General features: G+C 37.3%; 1 protein-coding gene across 1 annotated transcript; it reads right to left on the bottom strand.

The window, feature by feature from the left end:
* Positions 1-10,544: 10,544 nt before the first annotated feature.
* On the bottom strand, positions 10,545-10,940 carry LOC145692457 (protein GVQW3-like). The gene has a single exon (XM_081767766.1). It carries the CDS (start codon positions 10,938-10,940, stop codon positions 10,545-10,547), a length of 396 nt encoding a protein of 131 aa, XP_081623892.1.
* Between the last annotated feature and the right edge of the window lie 1,331 nt (positions 10,941-12,271).

Here is a 12,271-nt window from a genome sequence, read left to right as displayed (position 1 = left end):
AGCAGATTGATAGGCACTAGAGCAGCGCTAAAGCTCAAAGGTCAATTCAGTTACTGAACATAATAATTATTTACTTCAAGAACACAAACGTAATTTATTTACAATTGCAAAGCTTCCTCTGATGAAAACTTAATCAGTTGTGATTTGTTACCATGATACGTTTTAAACTTAACAACATAACGAAGTTCACTTTTATTTATTATGAGATAAACTAGGACCACAGAGAAGAAAGACGAAAGGTTAACTTCTCTTCACTCTGAGAAAGTTGTATTTTAAATTTCCAGACAAATGCCCCCTTAATATAAAACAAGAAAACATGATAATGACTGACATCACTATTGATTTTCTTCTCTTTTCTAGTAATGCGTTAGATCTTACTCCTTAAGGTGTACACGGTGATATCCATAACACAATTTCGACAAAAAGTTAAATTTTGGTTTTCTTGTTGTTTTCAAATATATATTCACTATGATGCCATCTTGGAAACACAAAAGAATAAATTTGTATATTTGTATTCTACATATTTCTTAATATTATCGAGGAAATTATTTTGTTCTTGCCGAAACAATGTAATGTGTCTGTTGCTACTCAAAATCTTATTGTCTTTCACTATTAGGTCAAAGGATTCAAGCAAAAAGTGTACGCCTAGGTAGACTGCTACATCTAATCACTTAAATATCAATGAAATGAAATCTTCAAGTTTTACGTTCCACAGGTATGCGGGCTAGGCTACAGGAGACGGTGATGATGAGAAATGAATGAAATGCTGGAATGAAGAAAGTGAGAGAAAACAGGGGAACCCCGAAAAAATTCACGCACACGGAGTTTGTCCGCCGCAAAAAGGTTCACCTGGTGCGAGCTAGGATCTAACCTAGGACCCCATGCCCCAGACGTGAACACTCTATCACTGAGCCAACATTTTGATTCAATGTTCAGATAATATATTCCATTTCTATTCTTATGTCTCTAATTAAACTGGAAGTGTCGGAAGTGTATCACTTCAGGTTTCATTGTAAACTCCATAGAGAACAAAAGTATAAGATATAATAAATAGTGGTTAACTTGTATTGATCCACCGTTCCTAGAATATATTACATCTCTTCGTTGAAACTCAAAGTGGTACATTCAACAAATTCTGATTTGAAAATTGAAATCTTGCACGGATAGAAAAACACAAAAATCTAAATAAATAAATAAATAAAAATTAACAAAACCAAAAAACAAAACAAAAAAAAACATACATCAGAAAAATCAAACTACAATTTTCCACCACCGTCATTATGTTTCCGTTGAAATTGTAAGTGCATGTTATTTCATTTTCAATTTTAAATCTAATCTCTACAGTATTGAAGCTTGCTGCTATTTCACGATGTAAACGTAAGTCACTTGTTTGTAGAAGAAATACTACTTAGAGGAGGTACAGATATTACAAAATGAGAAGTCCCTCATCGTGCTACAGAGGAGGATTTTATCTTGTGACTTTTGGTGGCCAAGTATGTCTTACTTGCGTCTAATATTTTTCTCTTATAGTTTTTGTGAGTTATACAAATTCCAGTAGGGACGAGTTTTTTAACCAAAATATACGATTTGAATGAATTTCCTACCGCAGAATCTGTGTCTATACAAGTACGTTAATCGTAGCCTAAGACTCCATGACAGCGGAAGGCATCGAAATCATAGTGTTTGTAAAGAGTGTAACGCTAATAGTTTGAAGGTCGCCGTACAACACGATGAATGTAATGTATTTGTAAATAATAAGTATGTATCCTGTATAGACAACTCTGAGTCCATAATGCCAGCCAAAATCTATGTGCAATAGAAGTGACTTTTAAGTGTGACCGTATAGTCGAGCAACGAGAGGTTAGGTGGGCATTTCACGGTCACATTTCATAATATATCGGTCATTTCTGCGAGGGATGGCATGGTATTCCCCTAGGATCTGCGGACAAAGCTTGGACGGAACTGACCACTCGGTTAACTGACAGGATTGTAACCATCAGAGAAATGGAAGGCACTGTAAACTACCGTGTGAGCGGAAAGAAGACTCGAGGACTAACTTACTCTCGTATTATTATTACAAGTACCAACGTTTTGAGGAGAAGGTGTTCATTGACGTAAAAAGAGACTACAATAACGAGCCGAATGAAGGGCAGAAGTATTGAGAGATTGGTACTATTACTGTCTCTGATGCACTGACATCGTGCGCGTGCTCATAGATAAGTAGATAAGGAGGTTTTTGCACACACTACTAATGTAAAACCCATAGCTTACATTTTGGATAACGTACTCCAAACAGGCATTGAGGATCTGTAGACCCACTTCCTGACCAGCTGCTTGCATGGCCGCAATGGTTCTATGCACTTTAGTAACATTCTGTACGTTTCAACACCGCGTGTAACATGTTGAAGATGTTTCAAGGGTACTATGAGTGGATTATCACCACCTACCATAATTGGTTTGTTCTGTTCTATCTTCGATTTAGATTCGTGAAGTCCCAATGGGTGTTCTTAGATATTAAATACGTTTATATAAGTGTATATGACGAGTTTCATTAATCAATTACTGTATAATTAGCTGTTATCATTGTATATGAGTATTTTGTTCCGTAATAACTGAATTATCTAAGAAAATAGTTGAACTCAATCATAATTCTAGTTTGGAGGTTCTCGAATCTTCCGTTTCTTTTGCTGTACTCTACATTTGTGCTCAAATATCAAGTACTATAATCAAAAGAATTGACTTAATGTCAGAATTATGGAAATTCTTCCGGTAAGGTGTAATCCAACACATTCGTCGACACAAGTGAGTTACTATTTGCAACATTTGTTTGTCAATACTGCAACAACTATTTGAATTCATATTTTGTAGTTGAAGGATGTCAGCCTGTTATTCAAGTAAACAGTACATCCATGTGCCTTAACTCTTCCTAGTTATTGGAAAAGGGTTCATGCAGTTAATGATTATCACTGGTTAATAAATAAACCAATTTTAAGCAGTCTGTTCCTTTTTCAGAGTTCAACGACGAATATAATTTTTATTTTTATGCGTCAATTATATCACAACAGAGTTTGCAATGTACGAAAACAAACCTGTATATGTATGAGCAATATTCTTGGTATGCATAACAATGTCAAGATTGGATATATATATATATATATATATATATATATATATATATATATATATATATATATATATATATATATATATATATATATATATATATATGTGAATCACCAGATTATTATTGATTATTATGATATGTAAGCTCTGACTAGAATTTCCTGAGAGAGCAGAATGTAATATCTGCAATATCATTAAACACATTCCAAAACATAAATGGATGGTTTCATATTCGTCCCGCGATCTAGCTGTCTGTACGCATTGTTTAAATACAATTCATCTTTGGGTCAATTACGACAGATTTCCATAAGGAAATATTAGGCGGGAAGTAGTATGATAATATTCTAGGGTCGATAGTAAATGCATAAATATGAGATCAAACGTAAATAGAATAAACACAATTTTCAACACAGTTCGGTAAAATAGTGATTATTATATTACTTATACACTAAACGTATCACAAACTAGATTTGACGCGTTTAAAGCTAAAGCAATACAACAGCTACTACAAGACCAATAAATTCAGATTTAGTCTGATTCAACTGCGAAGGGTATTCATATGAGACGTGCATATACATGAATGTGAATTACCTATGTCATTTTCCAGATATCTCGCAATACATACTAACATAAGAAAAGAGAAATGTCACCATTAGCGATCATAAGAGCGCGTTACTCATTAGACCGAGAAGAATAACTGGACCCAATATATAGTTGCGCAAACAAATATATGTGCAGAGAATTTTATTTATGGAATCTGTTTTAGGGACATACTATATTATTTTTTGGGGGAGGGGATAGACATGAGTTTAAAAAGGCTATATGCGAGATTAGGAATGGAAAGGCAACAGGGATAGATAATACACCAATCGAATTCATTAAAAATATGGGAGACAAGAGAAAGAAAGAATTGTTCCGACTATGCAATGAAATACATGAAACAGGAGAATGGTCAAAAGACTTCCTGAAGACGATCATGATACCGATGGCTAAGAAATCGAAACCAAAGAGACGTGAGGATTACAGAACTATTAGTCTCATATCTCATGCAGCTAAAATTTTCCTCCTTATACTGAACAGAAGGTTATATGGAAGAACAAATGAAGAAGTTGAGGAGCAGCAGTTCGGGTTCAGAACAGGTAAGGGCACAAGGTATGCTATTGGATGTTTAAGGGCGATTGGTGAAAGATTTATAGAAAAAAGGAAAGAGGTGTATGGTGTATTTATTGATCTAGAAAAAGCTTTTAACTGCGTGAATTAGGAATTGTTGTTGGAACTTCTAAAGAAGGTAGGGTTGGAATGGAAAGATCGAAGACTCGTAAGAAACTTATACATGAACCAACAAGTAAGTGTTAGGATAGGGGAAGAACTGACGGAAGAGAATGCAATTGGAAGGGGAGTTTGATAAGGATGCTGCCTCTCGCAAACACCATTTAATGTCTATCTAGAACAGATAGTGAAAAGAGTTTACATGATGATGACTTCATTTCGGTAGGGGGTAGAATGATGAGATGCATAAGATTTGCAGATGGCGCTTATTGCAGAATCTGAAAAGGAAATCAATAAAACGTTAGAAAACCCGAGGATGGGCTTTGAAGAATATGGGATGAAAAAAAATAGAAAGACGAAAGCCATGGTGATTGGAACGAAGAGGTCTGTGTCAAATATAAACGTGGGAGGGAAGAAAATAGAACAAGTGAATAGTTTTCGATATCTGGGTAGTATTCTTAGTAATTACATGAAGTGAAAGCAACGATAGGAATTGCGAAAGAAGCCTTTCGGAAGAAGAAAAGTCTGTTTTGTGGGACCTTGATTAAAGAGTTAAGAAAAAATACTCATAAAATGCTTCGTGTGGAGTGTTGTACTGTATGGGGCGGAAACGTGGACATTACGTAAAAGTGATGAAAAATAACTAAAATCCTTTGAAATGTGGGTGTGGATAAGAATGAAAAGAATTAGTTGGGTCGAGCGGAAAACGAATGACAAGGTGTTAGAAATGGTGGGAGAGAAAAGAACACTTTTAAATATGGTTAAGAAGAGGAAGAGAAATTGGTTGGGACATTGCCTAAGAAGAAATTGTATCATAAGGGATGTCCTAGAGGGCATGGTGGCAGAAAAGAGAGAGAGGGGGCGAAGGAGAGTACAATTAATGGATGATTTATAAAAACGGAAAGATCATACGTAAAGACGAAGGGGTTAGCGGAGGACCATGGAACATGGAAGCTTCTCAGCTGCTGCAAGTGACCTGCCAGTAAGGGCAGAATATCTATGATGATGATGATGATGGATAGTCATTCCAGTTTTGGACGTTTTCCAGTAAACGCCATTTTTCAAAATGGCAGACATGGAAAATGAAATTTTAAAAATTGATTTAGAATGATCATCTTAGTGTCGAAATATATGTTTCTGGGCCTGTAGAATACGAACAAATATTATTTTGGCAGTCAGAAAAGTACTTTCTAATATATCCGCCATTTTCCAAAATGGTAGACACGAAAAGTGAAAGTTAAAAATAGGCATAGAATGGTCATCTTGGTGTCGAAATATATGTTTTCAAAGCTGGAGAATACGAAGAAAATATTTTTGCAATTAGAGAAGTAACTTTTAAATTATCCGCCATTTCTCAAAATGACGGAACCCAAAACTAGGAAAAATTGAAAATTTACTTATTACACTCATCGTAGTCTCCAATTATATATATTCAGGATGCTTTCAAATTCTAATACAAAGTTGTTCTGTGCATATGAAATGTATTTTTGTCATATTCGCTACTTAGGAATGTCGTATAGGATACAAAGGACGTACAAAATTTACTACCGTTGCTCCTGATAGTTGTTCATAATACTGTATATGCTTTTGGAACAAATTAATGAAAAGTTGACTGTTTTTCGTGTCGCTTTTTGTATGCACGATATGGGCCATGTGGAAATAGTTTCAGAACTTATGAGTATTTCTCAAACATTCAAATGCATTCACTGCTCTCGATACGGTTCATTATACTTAGAAAGGATAAAGAAAATGGAAGTAGACTGTCCATTCCTATACGAAAATTTTAAGGAAGTTCGCTATGTAGTGTATGCTAGAAAAGAAAAATTGAACTCTTTATCTCCTGATATGAAGTTAGAACAAAGAATTCAAAGATCACAAAAGAGTTCGAAAGAAATTGTTGGATAGACAAAAAGAGCCTACTATCCTACTGAATGGCAGATTGTATACCATAAAGTGCTGGCGATTAGGAACGTGTTTAGAGAAGTAAGTAATGCAAAACTTATAGACTATACTGAGTTGTTCCATCACGAATTAACTGGTAAGAAAGCGTCTCTTTACAACTATGTGAAAATAGTGTTTAACTTTATGAATAATGTTGAAATTCCATTTGAAGCTTTCGCAAGTCCTTCCTTTACTTTATTAGAAAACAGTTTGTTGATGAGAATGAAAAGACACGTCTTCTTAATATATTTGAGTACGGTTATCAACATTATCAAGAGTTACGATAGGAAAGATAAATCCTCATTCTGAAGAATTTTAGTGACAAAATACCGAAGTTGAAATCACTTCTTCCTATTGCGTAGGTCTTGATGCAACAGTACAATGTACAGTAAATGTTACATGCAAACAGATTTCACAGGCGCCGAAAATTCTTGAAATTGTACGGGAAAGAGGAGACTCGGTCAAAAATATTTTCGCATATGATGTTCTTCCATCTAATCATCTGTTTCAAGGTGACAGTACAACAAAAGCTGCCAAACACACTTTAATTTCTGAACTTAAATAAAAAAAATCTAACAGTGGATGATTAAAAAAAATTATCAGCATCCTGAACCAATGAAAGTTGCGGTACTAGTGGATTCCATGTCTCAGATTCGTAAACAGAAAATATCATTTCACACAACATTTGAAGAGTTAGTGAAATCAACTATAGGCAGCTTCAAGAAAGCATGCTCGCCTGATGAAATGCATTTCATATTCGATAGTTATGCATCAAAGAAGGAAAAAGACTTAGGAGAGCAAGACATTGTGGAACCTTTGAACAAGCAGGCATTTCTTATTATACAAGAGTTCCTGTTCAGTTAGACAAATTCTGGGCATCACCTCAAAACAAAACAAAACTTCAATTATTTGCTCACTAATTCATTGCGTCATTATTCAAAGAATCTCAAATACTTGTTATTCTAAGTGGAAGTGTGGTTGATGATAACGTTTGCCTTGCTATTCTAACCCTGAATAATGACAACAAGAATATTAAGGAACTAAACAGTAGCATTGAAGAGGCAGATTATCGAATTGTGCCGAATGCGAATTGGACTACTGATAATAAATGTGCCATCGTTTTGTCCAATGACACAAGCGTAATAGTATTGTTACTCCGATACATGATGACTTCCTGTAACAAATGTGTTGAATATGGGGGTAGCCGTCGATGGCGAAAGTGCAAAACCTCGTATCTCCATTTTTATGGAATTTTAGGTTTCGGTTGCATTAAATTCACATCTGAATCTACATGTGTGGAAAAACTCGTGAAGGAAAACCCAATAGAAAACGTGAAAAAATAACTTTTAGAACCTCGTATCCCATATAAGATAATGTAAAAGCAGAACAGTTTTTGTGTTCTCATGAAAAGTTTGGTTTTGATGAGTTTCGAGGTTTCGCACTTTCGCCGTCGTATTCCTTTACATAAACTCTTACATAAACTTTTACATAAACTTGTATTTCTTAATATTAAAAAAAAATATTGCATTTTATCGCCAGCACTTTATTATATACTAACGTTAATACGGGAAATTTATAGAAACCAGAGGAACTACTTTATGTCAGTAGAAATACCTTTAGAAGAAGACAAACAGAGTATTTTTTCCATTACTTTTAAAGTCTAAAGCAGCCTTTCAGATAGTTGAAAAAAGGGAGAGTAAGATATTATCTATTTGCAATGACGTTGATGGATATTGAACTTCGACGTAGAATGAAAGTCATCAGTGGGTCGAATCCTTTGCGTTGATGAGATCTCTCAACAGACGCCAATGAGTTGCAAAAGAGGAAAAAAGACAGAGATAGTGAAAGAAATGGAACCAAAGGAAGAGGAAATACGATCTGAATACAACGATCTTTTCTCATCTACATCTGGTGGAGATTTCAATTAAAACAGGCTTCCAACAAAATTGGTTTCTTTTCCCCCTTGAGGCTTGATAGTAACTTAATATATATACGGTATATGTGTATAAATGTGTGTGTGTCTGGGTGTGCAATGAGAAAATTTTCTAAGAGAAAATCACCAACCAAAAAAATGTCCAAAAATGCAAATTAATGAACAAAAGAATTATTAATTAACACAGTGTACATTTCGTAATTTATTTTGCAAGAGAATTGATATAAAAAAAGAATTCACTTTAAAATTTCTTCCTGTTAAGGGAACATACTAATTAAAAGAATGAGAAAAGAATCTAAAGTATGTTAATTAAAGATAATTAATTGTTATTTTGTCATGTTTCATTAAATACATTTTTATACGAGGGTTGGGCAAAAGTCATGGCAACTATTTTTTTCTTGAAGATATCAGTCCGGTTGGAAAATCTGACATATACGGACGAAAGAACAAGGTGTTAACTACATGTGTGGACAATGAATACCACTGAAATATTGTAACACACTAATTTATTACGGTAGTATACAGGGCAATATGGCCTTCACGGTGCAAAAGAATGACAACACAGTACGCATACAGTTGACATGACAAATCTGGGCCTAAAGACCCTCAAAGTAGTCCCCTGCTACTGGCACCACGCGCTGCCAACGATGTTCGAGACGTTGAATACCATCCGCCTCAGCATTTCCCGCACCATGTGTGAATCGAGTCACCTGTTCGTGCACAGCATTAGCAATGTCCTCGCGTCTTTCAAACCGCCTACCACATAGTGATTCCTTAATCTTTCGAATGAGATCAAAGTCACAGCGTGACATGTCAGGAGAGTACGGTGGGTGCTCCAATTCTTCCCATCTCCAATGTCGCAGGAGCTGCCTACTTACTCTGCTTTATGTAGTTTTGCATTGTCGTGCAGGATTATTGCACTGTCCACAAGATCGGGAAGTTTCTCCCGAACGCCATGTCGTACCTGTCGCACCAGGAAGTCCCTGTAGTACTGTGCGGTCACTGTTCTGCCATGTGGAACAAAGTGGCAAACAACGGGGTCTAGGTCAAAACCCCCACACTCAAGAAATGTCAAAACGCCTACACGATCGGTCATAACTCCCACACAAATGGACAAATCTCCCAAACGCACGAACGGTCAAAACCCCCACAGCCAAAACCCCCACACTCAAGAAATGTCAAAACGCCCACACGATCGGTCATAACTCCCACACAAATGGACAAATCCCCCAAACGCACGAACGGTCAAAACCCCCACAGCCAAAACCCCCCACACTCAAGAAATGTCAAAACGCCCACAAAATCGGTCAAAACTCCCACATATAGCAACGGTCACAATCCCCACATAAATGGACAAACCCCCACACAAATGGATAAAACTCCCACATGCAAAAATTGTCACAACTGCCACACAAATGGACAAAACCCCCACACAATCGGACAAATCCCCCACACTCTTAAATGATCGTAATTTAGTGTTTCGGTCATTACAAAACAGTGCAAGAAGAATAGTTGCAACATCAGTTTAAGTGGAATAAAAAATGTTATTAAAAAGTACAAGGGCAAGACATACAACCAGGATCATTTCAGAGTGTGGGAAATTTGTCCGATTGTGTGGGGGTTTTGTCCATTTGTGTGGCAGTTGTGACAATTTCTGCATGTGGGAGTTTTGTCCATTTGTGTGGGGGTTTTGTCCATTTATGTGGGGATTGTGACCGTTGCTATGTGTGGCTGTTTTGTCCATTTGTGTGGGAGTTATGACCGTTGGAGGTTATGACCGATTACCAGTGTGGGGGTTTTGGCTGTGGGGGTTATGACCGTTCGTGTATTTGGGAGATTTGTCCATTTGTGTGGGGGTTATGACCAATCGTGTGGGCGTTTTGACATTTCTTGAGTGTGGGGGTTTTGGCTGTGGGGGTTATAACCGTTCGTGGGTTTGGGAGATTTGTCCATTTGTGTGGGGGTTATGACCGTTTGTGTGGGCGTTTTGACATTTCTTGAGTGTGGGTGTTTTGGCTGTGGGGGTTTTGACCGGTTCCCAAACAACGACACCCCTGACGTCATACGCGACGATCACCATCAATTTGACTGGGGAAGGATTCTGACGTAACTTCTGCCTCCTTGGAGATCCAGCATGTCGCCACTCCGCGGACTGACGTTTCAGTTCTGGTACGTATGCCATGGCCCAAAATTCATCGATGGCGATTATTCGCGACAAGAATTGATCGCCGTCCTGTTGCCAGCGTGTAAAGTGGTTGGAGCATATTGCATAGCACATTCACCTTTGAACTTCCGTCAGTGCATGCGGTACCCACAGCAATGCGATTTTGCGTAGTTGCAGCTCATTGCACAATATCCTGTGGACGGTGCGTTTCTCGATGCCACTTGCCTCCGCTAACTGCAGTAGCGTCCATCGTCTGTATTCATCCAGGAGCTGCTCGATGACGGCACGTGCCACGTCGGTCCGCACCCTGACAGGTCGTCCCGAACGTTGCTCATTACTGTTTGACACACGTCCTTGCTGAATCTTTCCTACCCACCGTGCTACTGTCCGGTATGGTAGGGCATTATTCCCAAGCGTTTCCACTGATTCACTGTGACATTCCATCGCATTCCAGCCTCGGAGAACGGCTATTTTGATGTAAGCGCGATGTTCAACACGGGTTACTTCCATCTCACACGACACTCACCAATTGACTGATTTCACAGGCCTCGCTGTGCTACTACCAGCTATCACAGAGCCATCTGTTGTTCTGCATACACATTATGCCTGCAGAACTTCCACACGACACATAGAAGTTTGTGATCCGCTCACATATCTGCAAGAAAAAAATTGTTGCCATGACTTTTCCCCCAACCCTCGTATGTATATTGGACAAATCTGATCTAAAATATCACGGGGCGTAGTTTTATTCCAAATCTCCTGCGATGGTTGTTTTATTCAAGATCTGATTTAAAATTTACCAATTTTCAAATTGAAATTATATGGGTGCCAATAAATAAACCGGATCCATGTCATAACTTTAATTATCAAAAGTAAGACAATTCAAATCTTACGCATTTAGGTAGTTTTCTCCCCGATCCCTATCACGTTCCATTTTGGAAACTTTTTACAGGTCGTCTTGTGTTAGCTGTTTAACAGTTGCACCACCATTGTCTTCAACACATCCATGGACTCGAACCTTGTTCCTTTAAGCACAGACTTCACTTTTAGCAAAAGAAAAAATCTGTGCTAGATCCAATGAGTACGCTGGAGGTATCATTGCTAGAATGTTGTTTCTCGCCAAATATTTCTTTCACAGATATCGCATTGTGAGTCGACGAATTGTCTTGATAAAAAGACCAAGAGGCATTCTTCCATATGTTTGATCTCAGTCACACATGTGCACTAACAGTTTTCCAAACACTTGTATAATAAATCTCATCAACAGTCTGACCTTCAGATACCTAATCAAAGTAAATACCTGCCTTCTATCAAAAGAAAGAGAAAACGATCAACGCTTTCTTCTTTCTAAGGCAATATGAGTCTTTTTTTAAATGCAAAGATTGTCACCTAGTCTTTGAACCATATGGAAAAATCTGAGTTTCATGACGCGTAATTTTTGGGGAAATCAGAATCACGTTTAACACTAGAATACCAACATATCTGTATAATATATTGTGCTTGCCCTCCCTCGTGGCTAAGCGATTATCGTAAGCGTCTTTGACGTAGTAGACTTGGGTTTTATTCCCGGCGGGAGCACACGTACTTTTGATCACATGTTAAAATATAAGTCCACGTCTCATATATCTTTGCTCCTAAAAGTAATGTTTAAGTCAAGATTACATCACATCACTTAACGTTGTGTTTGCTCGTGTGTAAAGACTTCCGGCTCCAATTTACCATACACTTTTCTCAAAGCCAAATCGCCGTGAAAAATTTGTCTATCTCATCAAAAACATGTGTGAAAAATAGGGCATAGTTCTCATACATTAATCACATTGTTCGAACAGAAAAATAAACAA

Source organism: Thermobia domestica, chromosome 8 (assembly GCF_964235325.1).
Source record: "Thermobia domestica chromosome 8, izTheDome1.hap1.1, whole genome shotgun sequence".
Classification (NCBI taxonomy): domain Eukaryota; kingdom Metazoa; phylum Arthropoda; class Insecta; order Zygentoma; family Lepismatidae; genus Thermobia; species Thermobia domestica.
Note: the sequence above shows the minus strand (reverse complement) of the source record. Positions and strands in the feature narration are given on the sequence as shown.

Coding starts and splice junctions, on each gene's coding strand:
- LOC145692457 (XM_081767766.1), bottom strand. CDS start 10,940: ATGGAAGTAACCCGTGTTGAACATCGCGCTTACATCAAAATAGCCGTT.